Here is a 22,827-nt window from a genome sequence, read left to right as displayed (position 1 = left end):
CCTCAAAATTACGGAACGAATGCGGACGTGTAAATGGACTCTAAAGGTGGTGGCACACAGCGCAGTTGCGTGCAGTTACTAGGGTCAACAAAAATGCATTCACAATAGAACTTAGCCAGTTTAGCACCTAGTTAAACCCTGGTGTTCTGCATGGAACATGCATGCATTCTAAATGATGTCATTAATTACAGCTAGCTACATTTAAAAACGTGCGTTTTGAATGAAGGTTTGTTGATGCAGTAACTTCATCCCAACTGCGACCATAAGATGGACACACATGCTACAATATAGCAGCATACACATTAATTGTAACACCCTGCGCCTAGCCACCAGTATACATGGTAGATATCAATGTACAAGTAACTATATCAGGAGTGTAGTGAAAGCACATAGGGGGGTGATGTATGATTAGATATACACTACTTTTTGGCAGATATCTGTTGCAGATTCAGTTGCAAAGGCATTTGTGGCTGAATCTGCAACTTCTCTCTTCCACGCTACGTACGCCAGTTCTTAAAAAAAGTTGCAACTGCATTTATCATTTTCTACGCCAGTTTTTGGTGTAGAGAATGATCTAAATCTACGCCAGCTCCCTTGCCATTTAAAGGGATCCTGTCACCGGGATTTTGTGTATAGAGCTGAGGACATGGGTTGCTAGATGGCCGCTAGCACATCCGCAATACCCAGTACCCCATAGCTCTGTGTGCTTTTAGTGTGTAAAAAAACCTATTAGATACATATGCAAATTAACTTGAGATGAGTCCTGTCCCTGACTCATCTAGTGGACAGGACTCATCTCAGGTTAATTTGCATATGTATCAAATCGGCTTTTTTACACAATAAAAGCACACAGAGCTACAGTATGAGGACTGGGTATTGCGGATGTGCTAGCGGCCATCTAGCAACCCATGTCCTCAGCTCCATACACAAAATCCCAGGTGACAGGTTCCCTCTAAGGCTGTTAGGCGCCAGTAGTGGATGCGCCTAAGTTATGTAGAGGTCGGCGCCTCTACATAACTTAGGCGCATCAAGTGCTAGTGCAGGGGTATTAAGACCGGCGTCTAAAAACGCCTGTCTTAATAAATAACCCCAATACTGTATAAAACTTTGCAATATACCACCAAATATCCAACTGCAAAAAAATAAATAAAAAAATTCCTAAACAATCTGGTCATCGTAGTGAACAAGGAGTAAACTAGTGGGAAACTTACCGGAACAGTGGAGAGTAGGATCTTCTGTTCCTGTCCCAGGGGAAGTAATTTCACTGGAATAATGTGAAAGTTATGGTCCTCTATTCCCTGCAGAGGTCAACATAAACATTTAAGAGTGCAGTATGGTAAAAGGAATATAAAGGGGGAAATAAAAATGTATAAAATGAACATCTTGACACTGTATTTATTTGCTAGCAGTAAGGGCTGTTCAGAGGATTACTCTTGTTACCTTTGTTAACAGACTACTCCTTCCTCCGATTGCATATAAGGAAGAAAGAAAAGTCAGAAGTTTCCCCTACACTCTGACAGTGTCTTGTACGAGTCTACAGATATACCAGCATGCTCATCATGCGATATATAATATTACAGTCTATCTGCTGCCTACAGCCAGAGGAGAGTTGGGGTGCCACGGGTCGTACAGAACTACTGAGAACACTTCAACAGTTTTACCTCCAAATGGGCTGTAAACTGTGGGTCCCATCTTTTGAGATAGTGGAATCTGCAGGTTTGCAAGTGATCGGAGTCTGTGCATGGATTCAGCTCCAGTCTGCATTTTTTTTCACAAGAGTCTTCTACTGACAAGATAACATGTTTGCCTAGATGAAGAAGGAAGAGAAACGTACACACTTTGATTTAGTAACATGACACTAAATAAAACTGAATAGCAAAACATAGACTAATTGTGTGTATCTGACTCTTTTGTTTGAACAGGACAAAATGGAGGTAAAAGTTTAAAAAACTGTAGTTTCTGATGAAGATCGAGATGACAAGAGATAGATATGCAAATACTGAAGGTTAATGTTCCCCAACTACTGTCTCAGGAGCCGCATGCGACAACAACACCACCACTATGGTAAAAGTCAAATCTTTAACAGACCTTTTAAAACTCAATGTGGCTCAGCATCATCTGCCATATCTTAAAGTGGTTTGCCACCCTACAAGAGGCATCAGCTGTTTGCAATACTTAGTACAGAGTTAGCATTAAGTATAAATCACTGGGTGATTCCATTCAATGTGTTGAATATTCAGATTTTTTGTTAGGTTTTACACATATAGAGGCTACGTAACGACCTTTGCAGATTGCTATTATGTATGGCAAATCTAACACTCTATGCACTAGCAGAAATGATAAGGCTATGCGGCACCCTCAGCAGTGAAAGGATTCATGCGCCAACCCAGATATCATCCAAATAGTACTTTATTGGTTCCACATATAACACATTTCAGAGAAGAGCTCCCCTTCTTCAGATATGCATGCCCCATGGCATTATTTTACTAGTCTCAACATGTGACCACTAAAGCCAATCACCGGCTGCAATGGTGATGCGCCAACCTGATGTCAGCACTTTAGGTCGGTGATTGGCTGCAGCAGTCACGCACAGAGACAAGACAAGACAAGGAGACTGAGGTGAGGTACAAGACAAATGTTGAGGTTGCATTCTTGGGTTATTTTAAACATTTTAATAAATGAGCCACACAGGTGGCAGAAGCAGAAACATAGAAATCTAACTGTAACAGCCGCCCACCTTGTAGGTACTCCGGGATCCTATGCTTGTCGACAATTACATCCAGACAGCTCATCTCTCTGGCCTGCAATATGGATAAAAGGGGAGTGCCACAATTAGTGCTAATCACATACAAAAAGAAAGTATAATTAATATAACATGAACCCAATATAACACAACTGTGCCTTGGAAGAGTATAGCAAAGCTAAGAAGACATTGGAAGTGAAATGGTATGGATAAAAAGGTCAGCTTGTAAGCAGCTCAGGAGTGGTCACTGCTGCTGCTACAGTTAAAAGGTGGAGAGCAAAGGTGCATTTAGGCTACTTTCACACTGGCGTTTTGGTTTCCGTTTGTGGGATCCGTTCAGGGCTCTCACAAGCGGTCCAAAAAAGATTAGTTTTGCCCTAATGCATTTTGAATGGAAAAGGATCCGCTCAGAATGCATCAGTTTGCCTCCGTTCCGTCTCCATTCCGCTCTGGAGGCAGGACACCAAAATGCTGCTTGCAGCGTTTTGCTGTCCACTTGACGAAACTGAGCCAAACGGATCCGTCCTGTCACACAATGTAAGTCAATGGGGACGGATCCAATTTCACTGACACAATAGAAACCGAATCCGTCTCCCATTGACTTTCAATGGAGTTCATGAAGGATCAGTTTTGGCTATGTTACAGATAATACAAACGGATCTGTTCATGACGGATGCATGCGGTTGTATTATTGTAACTGATCCGTTTTTGCAGATTCATGACGATCTGCCCAAAACGCTAGTGCGAAAGTAGCCTAAGACGCACCAATAAACGTCCAGATTATCAGGAATGACTGTTCTTGCGAGCAGTCATTCCCAATCATCTGGCAGTCTAAGTGTGCCGCCAATCATCTAATAAAATGAGCGAAACGCTTGTGTAGGCCCCGCCGATCATGGCTTCTGGGCAGCAGGTCGTTGTGTCTAAACATTGATCTGCTGTTCAGAAGTCAGGCGTTATAGCGATCCCCAATCCTCATACAGTGAAGGAGATTGCTGCATGTAAATGCGCGGTCTCCTTCACTGAATGAGCAGCTGACAATTGTCCGCTCAAATGGCCCGTCTAAATCCACCTTAAAGTGATCCAGAGTACTGGTGTAGTATAAGAGAAGTCTGGAGTCAGGAGAGAGAGGTTTGGATGGTGAAGAATCATAAGAGGTAGTTTAATAGAATACTATTTCTTGATAGATGACGGTCAAAGAGAAGTAACTGAGGGTGAAGGTGACCTGATTTGGTAGCGGACTAAATTACAAATAATGAATTATCAGATGCTGCATTTAGTGAATATCAGGGGAACTGACTGATATTAAATATTACATACAATAAAATTTACATCAGTTCACTAGACATCATACCTATACCATTCTGCATATGCGTAAGAGAAAGCAGTTTTACAGAAATACAATACATTCAGAAAGTCTTCAGACCTTTAAAATAATTCAAGTTTCCCCCCATTAATCTGCACTTATTGAGAAAGTGAAAACAGAATTCAGAAATTTTAGCAAATTTATTAAAAAGGAAAAAGAAAAAAAAAAATCATGGACATACTGTATTTTTCGCTATACAAGATACACTTTTTCCCACCAAAAGTGGAGGGAAAATGGCAGCGTGAAAACTAATGAGTGCTTCCATTATGAAAGTGCACATTAGTACTGTAGGATCAGGGAGCGGTGAGTCTAGCGCTGGTATTACTCACCGCCACCAGGTCTTTGCGTAAGCGTAGTTTGCGTAAGCGCGCACTATGACCTGACACTGCACAGCGTCCGATCACAGTGCAGCAGTAGGAGCAGCGCACTGAATGTTCTGAGTGGTGGCGCCATCCTGAGCAGGAGGGGTAAGTTGTTTTATTTATTATTTGTGTCATCTGAGGCCTGATGAAGATTAGGGGTCTGATCTGAGGTCTGGTGAGGATTATGGGTCTGATCTAAGGAGGGTAGAAAAAAAGTTCTGCTGAGCTCAAAGTTTCCAAGAGCACAGTGGCCTCCATAATTCTTAAATGGAAGATGTTTGGAACAACCAGGATTCTTCCTAGAGCTGGTCGACCAACCAAACTAAGTAAAGGAGGGAGAAGGGCCTTGGTAAGAGAGGTGACCAAGAACCCAATGGTCACTGTGGCTGAGCTCCCCAGATCCTGTTTGCAGATGGGAGAAACTTCCAGAAGGCCAACCACCACTGAAGGACTCCTTCAATCTTGGCTGTATGGCAAAGTGGCCATAAAGCCTCTCCTCAGTAAAAGATACATGTAAGCTTTCAAAAAGGCACCTAAAAGACTTTCAGACTGTGAGAAACAAGATTATCTGACATAATGAAACCAAGATTCAACTTCTTGGCCTCAATGCTAAGCGTCATGGTTGAGGGAAAGCTTCTGAATGAAAACTTGATCCAGAGGGCTGAAGGTTTACCTTCAAACAAGACAATGACCCTAAGCACATGGCCAAGACAATACAGGAGAGGCTTAGTGAATGCCCTTGAGTGGTCCAACCAGAGTACTGACTTGAACCCAATCGAACATCTCTGGAGAGACCTGAAAATAGCTGTCCATTCAACCAGACAGAGCATGAGAGAATCTGAAAATCCACAAATCCAAGTGTGCAAACCTTGTGGCATCATAACCAAGAAGACTAGAGGCTGTGTTTGCTGCCAAAAGGGGCTTTAACTAAATACTGAGTAAAGGGTCTGAATACTTATGTCAATGCAAGATTTTAGTTTTTCCTTTTCAATAAATTAGTAAACATTCCAAACATTCTCTTTTCACTTGCTTATTATGGGGTAGAATGCAGAATGATGGGGATTTTATTTTTATTTTAGTACAAGGCCGCAACATAACAAAATGTGAAAAGAATAAAGGGTGTGAAGACTTTCTGAATGCTGCTTATATATGTGAACTTACCACAATCACTCCATTTGTCAGAATATTTTCACGATAACCTTGACTGAAAAATAGAAATAAAACAAGTAGAATGATAATTAAGTCCAGGTACCAAATGAATATATGCATTACATGTAGACTGTTTTTAAGCAACAGGATATAAACTTACAATTTTTGCACTGTGAATTCCACTTGAAGATTTTCTGGCCCCTAAAACAAAAAGACCAGAATTATATATTTTTGTTGCTTCTTAATTACTTTGTGAGCTGGCAGACAGTATGCTGCTCATCTCTAGAAATGCTCTTCATATTTTAGTAGATATAGGGGCACATTTATTAAGATCGGTGTTTTAGACACTGGTCTTACTAAGGCCCTGTGCTGGTCGCCGAAGTTATGGAGAAGCGCCGGACTCTCCATAACTTTGGTGGATCCACAGCCGCTTCTAAATGTAAGACGGCTTCCTAGCTCTCTTACATTTAGACCATTTTCTACACCTAAACCAGGTGTAGAAAATGATGAATGAGACGGACCTGCAGGCCAGACTCCTTCCGCGCCTACTTTTTAGACCTGGCGTGAGTGGGGAAGACGTTGCTAATATAGGCGTAATTCTGTTTCATAAATGACCACCATTGTTTAGAAATCACCATGGAGAGCCATGAAAGCAGAGTTAATACAATAAGAAACTGTTGCAGAACATACCGGTAAAAAAAAAAAAAGAAAAGGTATAAAATTTCATTATACAAACCTATTATTAAAGAAACTGCAAAATCCGTTTAAGATGAAAGGTATAAAATATTTAATAAAGTGGAAAAAAAACTGAATTTGAGAGCCTTGACTTACATTAGGGTTAAGAGTGAATGTTTCCAGTTGAGTCTCTCCAACTGCGATTTTGTCCACATCGTATATCAGTGAATAGAGCAGGTCATTTCCTGTGATTACATCCTCATCATGAAGTGTCAGTTGTATCATGTTCTGGAATAGAAGGTATGTGCAAATGAATCTGATAGCAAGTGCCTGGATGCTAAATGCCTGTAAATACTTAAGGGATTTTCACTAAAAGATATAAAATAATAGAAGAACATATACTTAGCGCTTAATTCTCTGATGTTGCCAATACTACAGCTCCAGTCCTCACCTCCTGCTTCAGTTAGGAGACTGCAGTGGTGACGTAAGTGCATATGGCACATGAATGCTGCAGCCAATCACTGGTCTCAGCAGTATGCAGTACGAGATCACTAAGGCCATACACAGCTACATCACTGATGCAGCCTGGAAACACAGAGCAGAGGTGAGACGTCATCAATATCAGATTGTCATGGGTCCGAATAGGAGCAGTGCTGTAGTAACCAGGCACAGCCACTACACGGAGCTGTGTAGTGGGGTGGATGGTTCTGGCATCACAGCTCCCGAATACAGATGATCGATATACTGCTTCTAACTGCTTCCCGGTGCAGGCTCCCCGCTCCTTCTCTTCCAGGCCTGGGCTGCTCTGTTGGACTCCCTTGATGTCAACATCTGGTTTGACACTGCCACTGCCAATCACTGGCCACAGTGGAGACCGGATCCCCTTGCACCATGTGTCCATTTGTCATGACTTAGGGGGAAATGGTCACCGCCGCGGCCAGTTATTGACTGCAGCGACATCAAACCAGAGGTTGACATTGATGGAGCCCTATCAAGCTTGGAAGAGAAGAAGCAGCGAGCAGGTAAGTAACCTTTCCTTTACAAGTCCAGCAAAATGGGTTGAGGAGTTTGTCAAACCCCTCGCCCCTATTCTTGCACAACCCCAAGAAACACCTACACTTCATTTCACTCTTTTTTATTTTAGGGGACATTTGTGGTTATTAAAGGGGATCTATTACCAGGTTTATGCTGCCTCAGGTACAGCAGCCTAAATCTAGTGACAGTTGTCCTTTAATAGACTAAATATCCATGTAAAGAATAAAGGGCCACTAACGAACCCATGTCTCTTCTTCTTACCTTCACATTATTGCAGATAGTAAACTGAAATGTTTCGTTCCATACAGGGTCACTGGTGTTTGCCACAGTCTTTGTCTTCAGGATTTTTGTACTGCATGTTGGTAGCCACAGACACACATAGCAATCAGCATTGCTCACTGTAAAGAGAAAGCAGCCGTCAGAAGGATAAACCAAGAAACTACCTTTTACTCATGGTTCTTCAACTTTAAAAGGGGTTTTCCAAGATAATAAAAAATTTGAGCAATACACCAAGTTCTGTAAGATAAAGTAGGATTTTTGTCTTACCTGTAAATTCCTTTTCTCGCTGAGTTCATTGGGGACACAGAAGACCATGGGTATAGCTTCTGCCACTAGGAGGCGACACTAAGCAAAAAAGTGTTATCTCCTCCTCTCAGCTATACCCCTCCTGCAGACACTGAGCTAATCAGTTTGTACGAAAGCTGTAGGAGCAGCCAGGAGAAGCCCACAGAAAACAAAAAGTAAGAAAGGTGAATATGGGATCAGAATCAAGAACCAAAGGGACCCATGAAGCAATGTACTTACAGGGTGGGAGCTGTGTCCCCCAATGAACTCAGCGAGAAAAGGTTTTTACAGGTCAGACAAAAATCCTACGTTCTCGCTCGTATCATTGGGGGACACAGAAGACGTTAAAGAGCAGTACCATGGGGAGGGAACAAGACCAGAACGAATCCAAGGCCTGTCATATTTCCCCCCACAGAATTGCAGGGGGAGGACAGGAAGAGCCATTCCCAGGAAGGCCAGTCAGAGAGCGTATGAATACCCAGATGCCCCGGCTGGGTAGAAGAACAGCCCCAGGGACATAAGCCACGGCTTAGGAGACATCGGAAGAAGTGGAGAGCACACAGAATATCCACAAGATGGACAAGAATGAAAACAAGTCAGGCGCCAGAGCGACTACAGAATATACCGGAGAGAGAAAACATAGCCTGGGCCCAGAAGACCTCTAAGGAAGGTGATACCCAAGGACCAGCACCCCAGAAAATGACCCCCCTAGAGTGATCAACAGACACGACATGGCATGAGAAGAAAACAAACTGCAGATGGTGTCTGGATACCAAGGGCCAGAGAACTGCGGACGTGACTAATCTTGCCCCCCCCATGGGGGAAGTAGTAAAAGTGTCAGAAGGCGACCACCCCCAACTCCACACCAGGCTGTCAAAGGAGAAGAGCACTCAAGCAGAACCATTAACAAATCAGGGCTAGAGAACCTGGATGTCAGGCATGACCATGGCCCACAAGAAAATAATATCGAGGGAGAGAAAAGACACAATGAGAACAAGGCAGTGGAACCGACCCAAAAAAACGCAAAATTGGGGAGTAAGCGGGTAGGAAAAGAGTGTCCTCAGAGATAAAAAAAAAACGTACCCTTTAGACCTATGGCCAAGGGGTTTGTCTCATAAGAATGTTCCCAAGGAGAATGACAATGGTGGTAAGCAGAGACATAGAGAGGAGGACCTTAAGCTTCATAACAAGAGAAGAGAGAAGCCGTCTGATACCCATGGAAGGCTGCCTAAAGAAGGAGGCTATGAGAGGAATGTATGAAACGGCCAGACCGGAACCAAATATGGGATAAACACTGGGCCAGGAAGGGAGTGCGGATGTCAAACGCCCCAAAGTCCCAGAAAAAATGGTAACGGAACCATACTACCCAGGCAGATACTCCACAGCAGAAAGGGGGCCTACAAGAACCCAACGGCTATGGAAACTGGCCAAGCAAGCAGAAACAGTATCTAGGGAAGTGCAACTACTCGTCTTGCGAAAGGGGAGAAGTAGAAGAGGCTGATATGAACTAGTGTAAGTGGCGACAACAAGGACAGTATGACAACTCACAGAGGCAAACTGGATAAGTGCATACCTAAACTTCCACAAGGAGGGAACACTGAGGCTGTCACCGTAGCAGATGGTAGAGGCAATGCATGACATGTGAAGGAAACAAGGCGCTAAGCCAGCCCCACAGAAATCGGTAGGTTATACCAGGTACAGAAAACCTCACTAGTGCAAACCAGAAGTGAGCAAACCCATCACATGTAGCATGGCTTGGTATGGGCATTTGACCAGCGCCATAAGGAATAAGTGAACCTATATCAGCCACCGCCTCATGAACACCATACATACCATACCTGGTAAATGTGTTGCAGAAAACCACACAAAATGCTAGGGTCGATTCCCCCACATGGAGGAAGGGGATGCGGCAAGAACCTCCAGTGCCGCGCCCACTGACAATGTGTCCTGTAAGCCAGAAACAGTGACTGTCGGCATTTAAAGGAAGAACGCAAAAACTCCCCCTGGGAAGGGGTCACACAGTAGTAGCCACGTAACCAGCACCCATGGCCTCTCCAGAGAGGGGACTCCACCTGAAAATGAGGTCAAACAGCAGTAGCAAATATGAACTGTTGGTAGCGCAATACTCCACGGGGGAAGGAAGAAAACTGGCAGTAGGTGCAGACGTTCCACCTACTGAAGGTGTGTGGATGCCGAGCGTGCCAAGGAAAAGCAACAAAATTAGAATGCTCCGCATGGGGATTCAGGGCACGAGGAGAGGCATGTCGTGGGTCAACACCCTGGAAAGACAGAGGCTGCCATGTAGGCGCCCGACCCCAATCCGTACAATGACTACCTGAGGAAAAGGATAGTGTGAAAGTAGTCACAGTATCCCGTGGTAGTGCCAATATACCGCCTATGACGGGGGATAAAGACGATTGTCTGTGTCTAGCAAGGAGACCACCAGTGGAACGGGATGGAATGTGACAAGGGGATAATGCGATAGGACGGAAGTTTCCAGAGGTAGTGGGAATACTCTGCCTATGGAAAGAGGGGAGCCGACAAGATGTACAGCATATACTGGTAGAACAATTACCACTGGTTGTGGAACTACCCGGATGATGGAAGGAGGGTAATGCTACAGGATCTTACAGTATGAAGGTGTGGTACCCATCTCCACCTAAGAAAGACGGATAACGTAACAGGATAAACAGTTTCCAGTGGTAGTGGAGTTACTCCGCTGATGGAAAGAGGGAAACCCCACAGATGTACAGGGTCCACTGGTAGTGCAGGCACTACTGGTTGTGCAACTACTCCGTCAATAGAAGGAGGGTAATGCAACAGGATCTACAGTATGCGATTGTGGTGCAACTAGTCCACCTATAGAAGGTGGAAATCCAACCGGACAGAAGATAACCAGGTTTAGGGCAATTACTCCGCCTGCGGAAGGGCTAATGCGACAGAACATATGGTCTCCGGTGGAAGTGCAATTACTCCGCCTAAGGAAGGAGAGTAATGTACAGTCTGTATAGGATCCAGTGGTAGGGCAATTACTCCATGGAATGAGGATAATGTTACAGAATGTACAGTACCCAGTGGAAGTGTAAATACACCCACTATGGAAGGAGGGCAATGCTACAGGGAATATATGATCCAGTGGTGGTGCCAATACTCCACCTATGGAAGGAGGGTAATGTGACAGGACATACAGTATCCAGTGGTATTGCTAGTATTCTGTCTATAAAAGGAGACTAATGTGACAGGCTGTACCGTATCCAGTGGTATTGCTAGTATTCAGTCTATAAAAGGAGAGTAATTCGACAGGCTGTACAGTATCTAGTGGTGAAGTAAATACTCCACCTATGGAAAGAGTCCTTGCTACCGGATGTATAGGGTCCCATGTGCAAATACCCTGCCTATGAAAAAAGAGCAATGATACAGAATGAATAGGATCCAATGGTAGTGCAAATACTCTGCCTGAGAAAGGAGGGTAATGCTACAGGCTGTACAGCATCCAGTGGTAGTAAAAATACTCTGTTCAAGAAAGGAGGGTAATAATACAAGCTGTACAGTATGCAGTGGAAGTGGAATTACTCCGCCTAAGGAAGCAGAGCAATGCTACAGGCTGTGTAGTATACAGTGGTAGTGTAAGTACTCTGCCTATGAAGGAGGGTAATGCTACAGGCTGTACAGTATCCAGTGGTAGTGTAAGTACTCCGCCTATGAAGGAGGGTAGTGCTACAGGTCAGACAGTATCCAGAGGTAGTGCAAGTACTCCGCCTATGAAGGAGAGTAATGCTACAGGCTGTACAGTATACCGTGGTAGTGCAAATACCACCTATGAAAAGGAGGGTAATGCGCCAGGCTGTACAGTATCCTGTAATAGTGCAAGTACTCCACCTATGGAAGGGGGTAATGCTACAGGATGTACAGTATCCTAGTCGTAAGTACAAGGACACTAAGCTAAAACTGATTATGTAGCTCAGTGTCTGCAGGAGGGGTATAGCTGAGAGGAGGAGCTAACACTTTTTTGCTTAGTGTCGCCTCCTAGTGGCAGCAGCAGCTATACCCATGCTCTTCTGTGTCCCCCAATCATACGAGCCAGAAAAAATGATTCCATACTCGCCTCTTTCTATGGCTTTGCTGGTCCAGACCGTCTCCTGCTGTTTGTTTGCAGACCGCACCGGTTATATGACCACTGCAGCCAATTTTTAATTATCTCAGACAACCCCTTTAAACATTCCTTTATAGCAATGTGTTTGAATGGAGGAGGCTGAGCAATGTGTCTGGTCACATGACTCTCCATCAACGGCCACCTTATAGGCAGGACCTCTATGTGGCCGCCAGCACAGAAGATTTGCCCAACAAGGGGACATGGCTTTCGAAATATAGCAAACGGCACAGAATATCAACAAAGGCTACATTAGTAAGTGCCATATAGTCATCTGTCATACACATTGGTCACAAGTAGCCAGAAAGTTGACAACCCCCTTAAGCATCTGATTTTAGGGCAAACCTCTCTTATACTATTGTTAATAAATGACCTTTTTAATAACTGTAGGGTTGTATTTTACATATATAGTACAAGTAAGCTATGTCCATGCACAGGACCTGCATTCACCGTGAGGGTGCATTCACACGACTGTAATTCTGGGTTCCCAATCGCAGACAAGAATAGGCATTTTCTATTTAGCGCCGGCCATGTGAAGTCCGGCGACAGTGCAGCGTGGGCACGGAGATTAAGAGGAGCCGCGGTGCAGGATAGGTGAGGAGTTTTTTATTTTATTCATCTGATAGGGGTTAATAAAAGTCTGATCTGAGGTCTGATAGGGGTTAATAAAGGTTTGATCTGAGGTCTGATAGGGGTTAATAAAGGTCTGATCTGAGGTCTGATGGGGGTTAATAAAGGTCTGATCTGAGGTCTGACAGGGGTTAATAAAGGTCTGATCTGAGGTCTGATGGGGGTTAATAAAGGTCTGATCTGAGGTCTGATGGGGGTTAATAAAGGTCTGATCTGAGGTCTGACAGGGGTTAATAAAAGGTCTGATCTGAGGTCTGACAGGGGTTAATAAAGGTCTGATCTGAGGTCTGATAGGGGTTAATAAAGGTCTGATCTGAGGTCTGATAGGGGTTAATAAAGGTCTGATCTGAGGTCTGATGGGGTTAATAAAGGTCTGATCTGAGGTCTGATGGGGTTAATAAAGGTCTGATCTGAGGTCTGATAGGGGTTAATAAAGGTCTGATTTGAGGTCTGATAGGGGTTAATAAAGGGCTGATCTGAGGTCTGATAGGGGTTAATAAAGGGCTGATCTGAGGTCTGATAGGGGTTAATAAAGGGCTGATCTGAGGTCTGATAGGGGTTAATAAAGGTCTGATGGAGTTTATAAAGGGCTGATCTGAGAACTGATAGGGGTTAATAAAGTCAGTGAGGAGGGGGCGATGGTGTTGAAATTGGCATTTTGCACCAGTATCTTATAAATGTAAATTATAAATTGACTACCAACTAAGGGCTTTATTAATTTAAATTTACATTTATAATATACTAGTGCCAAATGCAAATTTCCACCACCTCAGTGACCACCAACTAATATAATATATATTATGAGATATAAAATATCAATATAAATTATCGGCCTGAAAGTTCACAGATTATCGTATCGGCTCTAAAAAAGAAAAAGTATTGGTCGATCCCTAGTATGTGAGATGTTGAGCTGCCACACCTGTTTTTGTTTGCTTCCTGGATGCTAGCTTTATGGATGTGCACCTGCGACTATGGATGTGCTTGTCTAATTTTTCTTACAGATGTGAAACTAGCCAAAATATTTCTTGTAAGACGCATTGTGAAAGGAATCATACTTACTCCAGTCAGCCCATGGTATATGTGAGGCTTGTACAACTTTCACTGTTACCAAGCTAAACTCACTATCTTCCTGTAATGAGAAAAGTTGCATTAGTACAATAACAAATTATATTTTAACACAATTATGTTACAATGGTATCACAGCCATATTAATATGGTTACACTTCAGGTGTTTCTATACTGTGCAAAAATTCCACAAAATTACAGCGGGCTCTAAACGCAGAGGAGGAATTGCTTTTGTATTACCGCCTGCTGCTAATATATCCAGTCAGGTATTTCTTGTCTGTAAGGCAAGAGAACATCGAGACCATACATCTTTAAAGTCTTTGTGCCCCATCTTCCATCTTGAAGCCTCTGTTACTACCTGACTAATCCATAAACTTTGAGGAATGTGTGGTATAAGTTTTTGGCAGAAGAGCTATACATTTTTTATATATTCAATAATAGATGATGACCTGAAAGACATCTTAAACTCAACACTCAAAGCGGTTGCCCAGGATTAGAAAAATATGGCTGCTTTCTCCCCAAAACAGTTGCATGCAGGTCCACAGACTGTCCGTGGTATTGCAGCTCAGCACTGTTCAGATAGACTGTTGCGGTGCGGTTTCTGGAAGAAGGCAGCCATGCTTTTCCAAAGTCATACATTCCCTTTAAAGGGAACCTGTCGGCACCGTACAGATGTTCTCAACATGTTTCTAAAGATGTCTGTCTTAGATGTCCAAAAACCCTCCGAGGCTGTGAGCTCTGCGCTGCGATTGGACAGCGCTACAGCCTGGGAGAAGGAGACGCCCAGGGAGAAACAGGGCAGACTCCGTCTAGTAGAACCAATTCAGTGAAGATACCGGAGGACACAGCGGGCGAACGGAGCGGCGCCCAGGGATAATAGTAAGTGCAGTGAGATCCCGGGCGCCGCTCTATGTAGCCTGGTAATTATCTTACAATGTTTGGACCGATGAAAGGTCCTCTTCAATTCTCTCCTAAGGTTCAATCCCATCGGATGACATGTTTTTAGCCTAAACATCCAGAAAGCCTCCAGTAGAAGGATCTTATTTTCTGTGACCCCTGCTCTGGGAGAAGCGGTCACTTTTTCAATAGCATAAGCCCTGAAATCGTCTACCCTTCTGTTGTGTACCCTAATGAAGTGACTCGCTGCATTGGAGATCCCGGTAGCCAGGGGGTTGGAAATGTAGTTAAGATGTTCCCGTAGTCTAACCTTAAGTTGCCTCCCAGTGCTGCCGACATACATAAGATCACAGCCAGTACATTTTATTATATAGATAACTCCCATACTGTTGCAGTTTATATAGCTCTTAATAGTAAACTGTTCAGTATGCATGGAGTTATCAAAGGTGGTGGTTGGATAGGCGGAATTGCACATTTTACAGGGATGCCCTCCACACCTACTAAAGCCCTGATACTTCATCCACGTTTTTCTAGTCTGAACCCCAGATGGAGTAGACAAAGATGGAGACAGTACATTTGCTAAATTACTAGGGCGTCTGGAGACAATCCTACATCCATTTTTTAACAAGTTGTAGCAAAGATGATCTTCATATAAGATCGGGAGGCACCTTTGACAGCCTGTTCAATCTGAGGGAATTGTCTACTAAAGGTGAGAACCAGTGTCGGTTTGTCTGGGGCAATCGACTTCTTTGTGTGACCATATCCCCCCCCATTATCCTTTTTAAATAACAATTCTGCTCTAGTTTTGTTTTTAAAGGGAACCTGTCATGTGGATATTTGATTATAATCTAACTAATTATATACAATCATTAACTACTAAAAAGTACCTTAGATGTATTAACATACTGGTGTGACAGATGGTTACCTCATAATATACACACAAAGATGCCGCATGCTAATGAGCTGATTTGAGTCCAGCGTGATGTCAGTGAGTCCAGCGTTTATTTAATTAACAGCTATAGCCACTCCCCTGCCCACCTGCTGCTGATTCATATGGAAAATAACTGTCACTCAGCACCAGGTAGGCGGGGAGAGTCAGGAGCTCATGAATATTCAGGACTCATCATTATCAGCTGGAGCTTTTCAATACAAGATGTTGGCAGATTGACTGGGTCAATTAAAGAAAGTGACCCAGCATTTTGCTAAGAGAATCAGTCATTTATGTTGCCCTTAGTTAGGACACCATAAAACTGGTGACAGGTTCCCTTTAACTATATTTAAAGCTCTGGTAAACATCCAGTTTGCATAGCCCCTTTGTTTTAAACAATCCCAAATCACCTCACATTCCCTCCGGAAAGACAATTCTGCCCTCATGAATTCGCCCACCGGTATAGCTTTAACGGTGTGACCCGGATGGTGACTATTATTAGCCCTTAATATCGAATTGCCAGAGACTTTCTTGCGGAAAGTCTCCGCCATTATAACTTGGCCGGGTACACCTGTTAATTTTAAATCCAAAAAAGGAATGGACAAAGCATGAAACTGGTGGGTGAATTTCAAATTATAGGGGTTATCATTGACATATGCAATGAAGTCTGGTATGGCAGACACATCGGCCCCCCATTGATGTATCTGCCATAACAGACCAATGACGCTGCCAGATCGTTTAGCAGAGCGCAGTGTCCCTGGGGCGAACGTACTTAGCGTTATGTGATGTTGATATTAACAGAACCGGCAGCAGTTATCCGGGGGTCAATATATTCATTAAATATAAGGTAAAGTCTTTACCTTATATTTAAGGAAAATATTGACCCCCGAAAAACTGCTGCCGGTTCTGTTAATATCAACATCACATAGCGCTAAGTACGTTCGCCCCAGGGACACTGCGCTCTGCTAAACTATCTGGCAGCGTCATTGTAGCCATGGATACCGGCCATGTGATCACGAGCCTAGCGATCACATGACCGGCCGTCTAGAGAGGAGACAAGGGGGAGAAGAGCGCATGTGGCGAGCGCTCGTTAGACACTACATCCGCCCTGCCTCTATCACATGACCGCAGTGTAACGGTCATGTGATTTTAGTCTATCGATCATACCGTACAGATATCTAATAAAGAATAGCCTATTTATTTCTTACATTACTCCAGCTATGCACAACCAGCACTAGGTAATTGCATGATCGATGAAGTCCACTAGCTAAAATGTTGTATTTTAGTTTGTGACATGTCTCCTGGTGCTAGCCCCTCTCATCTATGGGCAGCCCTTAGGTAATCCGTTTTTTGGCATTTTTTTTTTCACCTATATATACCTGTATATACTATTAGCTATTGTGACTACTGTTAACCTGATGAAGGGGACAATTTGAGCCCCGGAACGCGTTGTTCTATACACTATTTTACCTTTTATGAAAATAAAGAAGATTCACCTATAGAGACGTATTGGAACCTGTGAATTTGCGCCTGATCTGAACCTTTTTCTTACTACAAGCATCCTTTGGGGGATTGGGCACCCAATCCCAAAGACACTCCCTTCTGCGGCTGCATCCACGGATCCAAAAGGTCTTGATATACCTACATACCTACAATAGAGTTGTGTCTATTATTGCACAACCTCAAAAGGTGAGCACCTTCATACTTCAAGCAATTCAGTTTGTATTTGAACATACTACCCTATTGTGCGCCCCCCCCACCCCTCTTTTCTTTTGTCTCTACGTTCCCCTCCTGACCGAGGGTAATTTAGATTCGCCCGTGGTTATCAAGATAGCAGACCACAGAACCAGAGAAAGGGTTGTTCTCTGAACACAAGCCGCTCTTCCCAATACGCTACAGCTAAATTGGCCAGGGATGGTGAATACGTAGCCCCCATTGGAACTCCCTTCACCTGTAAATATTTTTTTTATTAAAGACAAAATAATTAGTAGTCATAAGTAGTGATGTAACTTCTACTATAAAATCTATAAATTCCGGTGAATGGGAGCTGTATCTGTGTAGGTGGCATTCCAGCGCTAGCTATATATACACAATCCTTCACCGTGGCAATATAACGTGACTTTCTAAGCAATCTCTTACAGTTTATGAGATCTTAGAATAGGGCCAGGATAATCCTAATAACCAGTCTTTCCAGTAATGTGTCCGGGCACTGTACAAATATACAGTATTGTGACATAACATGGAGGCCATGCTTTCTCAGGTAAGGCAGCTCCTCCTTATAACTCCAGGCGTTCCTTATTCAGCAATTAATGTGAAGAATGTATGGTTTATTGTGTAATCTTGTAACAGTATATTTCACTCACAGGACTGAAAACTATAATGGTCCAAACTAGTTTTGCTCACTTATCACCTCTAATGAGGTCACTTGCAGAAGAATAAAAAGGAGTCCATTGCCTATAATTGGTTGGCTCCAAAACATCCCCCAAACTACTACTAAAATGACCCATTCACACGTCCGCATAAATGGGTCTGCGTCCGTTCCGCAATTTTGCAGAATGGGTGCGAACCCATTTATTTCAATAGGGCCGCAAAAGATGCGGACATCACACCATGGGCTGTCCGCATCCGCACTTCCGGACAATGCAGAATGCACATGGCCGGTATCCATGTTTTGCGGATCCGCAATTTGCAGACCGCAACACTTGCGGATGTGTGAATGGACCCGGAGTTTTACTATACAGTGCGTCTTGGGTATTTCTTCTGTTTGCTTTATCCCTGCTGTGCTGCATTTCTTTTTGCATTTTTCTTGTGCTGTGACATCACTAAGTTATTACGGTACTGTGACATCATACACGCATTATACTTGTGTGTGACATCATACACGATTTATATTTACGTGTGACATCACTGTTTGTGTAATTCCACAAAGTAGATTGTCCCTGCGCTGTGACATTAGAGTGTTTATCATTTCTGCACTGTGACATCAAGTTGTGTATTATGCCAATCTTGTGACATCACTGTGTGCACTATCCATGTACAGTGACATCACAGGTGCGGCTCTAAACACAGAACAGGTGCAGATCTTTATCTTATACCTTATGTCTGTGGAGGCTCCAATCCTGGTGTTGGCTCTTAGTCACTTATAGAAATCACTGACCAAACACTGACGTGTGAATAAGGCTTTAGGGTGGGTTCACACCACATTTTTGTCACCTGTTTAACGTATACGTTCTGAAAAAAGGATACAAAACCATAGCACACCACAACGCTTTTCTACCCTGTCCGTAAAGGACAAAATAAAAGTAACGGACAGCTCACTTAGATATATATGGATATCAATACGTCAAAATATGCCGTGTACACTCACCTGTCTGGTGCCCACAGATAAAAAAAATTGACAGGAAATGTAGTAATTGTGAGGCGCTCAAGGCTCAATTGATATAAACAATTAATACATTAAAATACTCAAATGTAACAATAAAGGTTTTTATTAGTTACATTTGTGTATTTTAATGCATAAATTTATTATATCCAGAGGTCGCACTACATTTTTTTTCCAGAAGAGTAAAAATACTCCTCAACAATTTTGAGGAGTATTTTTAGCCGAGGAGGAGTATGAACTTTGCGGTAATTCACATATATAATGCATAGGCCCATATAACATTATGAGGCTGATATTTCTGCAGGGAACCATTGCTAGTCTCCCATGCAGAAATAAACGTAGACAATTTTACATTCATCTAATATCATCCACTAAACATAAGACCACTGCTGCCATAGTTGGCGCCCGCCTGACGCTGCCACACATGGCGCCCACCTGAAACTACTATATACATATAACATACACTGCTCTACCACATGCCCATTACACAGATAGTTTACCTACTATATACACATTGCACACACAGCTCTGCAACATGTCCATTACACAGATAGAACTACTGTGTGCACATTACACACAGAAAACTGTACAATAGACTGGTTACACTGACATAGCTCTGCTTTATACACATCTTCCATACATAAAGTACCTCTGCATTCTCCACCAGCACAGTCCTACACGGAGCCTGTGTTCCCCTAACTCCTCCCTCACACAGGGCTGATCACATGACTGTGACATCACCACAGGTCCTGTAACCACAATGCAGTGTTTAGTCCAGACTCTGGAGCTGCTCCTGGTGAGAGAGATGTCTGTGAGGGGCGGGGTTCTCAGGAGAAGGGCGGGGCTTCATGTGTGCCGCACCTGGCAGCTTCTGATACAGCGCACCTGACCATGCGTCTATGACGCTTGTACAGGCGTTATTGCAACCTCCGATTATATCAATTACTGAAGGGATTGCATGAGTGTCCTTTTTACTTGATTCATATATATTTTATATAATACTACTATCAATAAATAGAAAATACTGTAGCCAATTTATGCCTTGAGCACCTCACAATTGCCATTATATATTTCCAGTATAAAAGACGTATACGTGTGAAGGCTTTGGCCTGGATTTGTGGGAGGGGCTGAGGTCCGCCTCCAGCCTATTTAGGGCACCCCTCTACCTGACTCCTGCACCATCCGAGGTCTGAACTTTGAAGGAGGAAGTCGCTGGTGGAGTTACTGGAGAGTTACCTGCGAGTTGCTGAGTCTTGGAAGTTTTGCGTTACTCGGTTCACTGTGGGTCACGTTTTGCCCGGTATACTATGAGTCATCCATACGGTACAGCTGGGGCCTCACGGTTGCCCCCTGTACCGGCTCATTTCATTTCACCAAACTTTGCACTCATGTCACAAATTCTCGTTACAAGTCACTATCATTTCATGTCTGCGGTACAGCACAGGGCCTCACGGTTGCCCCTGTACCAGCTCGTTCATTTCACTTTTTCCTTGTCAAACCATGTCACAGTTTCACTCCTGTCACGGTTTCATGTTGCTACGTTTTCCGATCATGCATGCACACGGTCACCACACCACATCCCCACTCCCAGCGCTGCCAAACACGTTGTACCAGATCCCCATGGCAGCCACCAACGCCGTTCCCCTCCTCACCATCATCCCACACTTTCCTTCCCCTCACACACAAATATATATATGCATCAGGCTGTCACGTGCATGGACCATTCTGTTACTTTGTTGGGCAAATTGTTCCCCTCGCCCAGCTCAGCTGCACGCCCGCCCTCTCACAGTCACCAGTTGCTCACCGCAACCCGACCGCTCCACGCTCCCTCTCCACACACCACAACAGTGCCACGGTCCCTCTCTTCCCCGCGTCTCCGTCCTCCTGTCGCGCTGCCAATGGCGTCCGCCGCGTCCCGACGCCCGGTTTGCGCATGCGCGGCGGGGGCGCGGCGCGTGCACGGCCACGGCGCATGCGCAGTGACCGGCGGCCGGCCGGGTGCCGCGCGCGTGCGCTGTGCGGGGGGGGAGGGGGAGCCGAGGGGTGCCGCACACACACCCCTGCACCACGCACCTCAAGATTTCGGCTACCGCTCCCCTCCATCAGCCAGCACATTCAGGAGGGGGGCGCCACATCCATGTTACCAAATCCACCGCAATAAAAACCAAACGCTTCACACAAAACCACCAGAACAACCCGCATTGGGAAATAGTAAAAAAAATAAAAAATATAAAGCCGCCATGGAAAAACAGGGAAACCCGCCACATGAAAAAAAAAAAAAAAAAAATAACCCCGCCATATGGAAAACAGAAAAACCCACCAAAAAAAAAAAAAAAAAACCCGCAACATGGAAAAAAAAAAAAAAAAAAAAAAAAAAACCCGCATATGGGAAAACAAACAACCCGCTAGAGTATCCCCCTCTTGGCTCCGCCATCAGTCAGTGGTCCGCGAGGCCAACACCCCGCCTCACACGCTCGGAGGCAGCCGCCCATCGCGCCACTCGTTAGTAAGCCGCCTCGCTGTTGCATAGAGAGGGCCTCACCTGTCACTCCCTTTCCCTAGTCCTGTCTTACAAGTCACCGAGAGGCCTCACACTCCTGCCACCACGTCAGTGGCCTCATCAACCCCTCGCGCCAACTCATAGATAGTGCCTCTCAAGCCGCTCGGCAATTAGCAGGGCCTCATCTGTCACCATCTTAGGCTTAATTATTTCGCCATCCGGCATAGCTAGCTTGCCAGCACGATCCTGTGTTTCCCCACACTAAACAAACTATTCTGTTTTAGCATGTCTCTGGAAGGAAGTGAGAACTTTTCCCTTCCTGGCACTCCGGCCAGATCCATCACCTTAGCCCAGGGAGACGATCTTTCTAGCCCAGCATCCATCAGATCCTGGACAGTTCCGCGTATCACGACAGAATTGAGGAGACGGCAGATTCCCTTCCCCGCCACGGCAAGGAAAGCGGAGCTTTTCCGTCTACTGCGCACGTCAGCCAGTAACGCGGAGGCAGGGGAAGGACCCAGCCAGTCCAGCACGGGGGACATACACGCCATGCTGGCCTCTTTGATGACGTCCATGTACAGGGTCAACGACAGGTTAGAGAAGCTGGAGTCGGTCACCACATCCCTCTCCTTGGCAGTGCCACCACCGGCGGCGCCACCGGCACCAGCCGGATTGCCAGTGGCCGTGCCATCCATCAACCCAGATGACCAAGAAGTCAGCCCGGCGCACATGATACCGGAGCACTTGAGAAGGGACATTCTGGAAGCATTCATGTCTCAGCACCCATCCAGACATCTCACGGATTTCCTTGTGGCGGGTCTGACCGAAGGCTTCCACACGGGCATCCTGCACAGGCCGACAGGTACCCTGGAATGTCCAAATCTCCTATCCGCCCAAGGCAACCCCACCGCAATTGACGCCCTCATAGCCCTGGAAGTCGCAGAGGGCTTCGTGCTAGGACCATTCAAGACACCCCCATTCACCACATGGCACACCAATCTCATTGGCATCGTCACCGGGAAGTCTTCCCAGAAACAGAGGCTAATCATCGATTTATCGGCACCACACGGTTCAGCCGACCCCAGTCTAAACTCCCTCATTCCATCGGAAGAATTCTCACTCCAATACACCACCATAGATCACGCCATCACCGCCATCAAGCAAGCAGGGGTCGGAGCATGGCTCAGCAAAACCGACATCGCCAATGCGTTCAAATTGCTACCAATCCACCCGTCACTGTGGCACCTTCATGGCATCAAGTGGTCCGGAAACTATTATTTTTCTCCCGGTTGACCTTCGGATCCAAGAGTAGCCCGGCCATTTTTGTCACATTCGCGGAGGCACCATGCTGGTTGCTCTTGAACGTAGCAAGATGCCCGATGGT

The 22,827-nt window shown here is 44.7% G+C and overlaps 1 protein-coding gene across 2 annotated transcripts in view; it reads right to left on the bottom strand.

The window, feature by feature from the left end:
- The window catches only part of LOC122921654 (cytosolic phospholipase A2 beta-like), a 73,651-nt gene that overhangs the window by 42,042 nt on the left and 8,782 nt on the right, over positions 1-22,827 (bottom strand). For both annotated transcript variants that reach the window (XM_044271806.1, XM_044271807.1), the window contains exons 2-9: positions 13,731-13,800; positions 7,589-7,725; positions 6,449-6,580; positions 5,778-5,818; positions 5,630-5,672; positions 2,738-2,801; positions 1,662-1,807; positions 1,212-1,298 (exon numbers count right to left, since the gene is read on the bottom strand). In XM_044271806.1, coding sequence (XP_044127741.1) covers positions 1,212-1,298; positions 1,662-1,807; positions 2,738-2,801; positions 5,630-5,672; positions 5,778-5,818; positions 6,449-6,580; positions 7,589-7,725; positions 13,731-13,800 — 720 coding nt within the window. The remainder of the gene's footprint in view (positions 1-1,211; positions 1,299-1,661; positions 1,808-2,737; positions 2,802-5,629; positions 5,673-5,777; positions 5,819-6,448; positions 6,581-7,588; positions 7,726-13,730; positions 13,801-22,827) is intronic.

The sequence above is a fragment of the Bufo gargarizans genome, chromosome 11 (assembly GCF_014858855.1).
Source record: "Bufo gargarizans isolate SCDJY-AF-19 chromosome 11, ASM1485885v1, whole genome shotgun sequence".
NCBI classification, from domain to species: domain Eukaryota; kingdom Metazoa; phylum Chordata; class Amphibia; order Anura; family Bufonidae; genus Bufo; species Bufo gargarizans.
The sequence above is the reverse complement of the archived record's forward strand: the minus strand, read 5'-3'. Positions and strand labels throughout refer to the sequence as shown.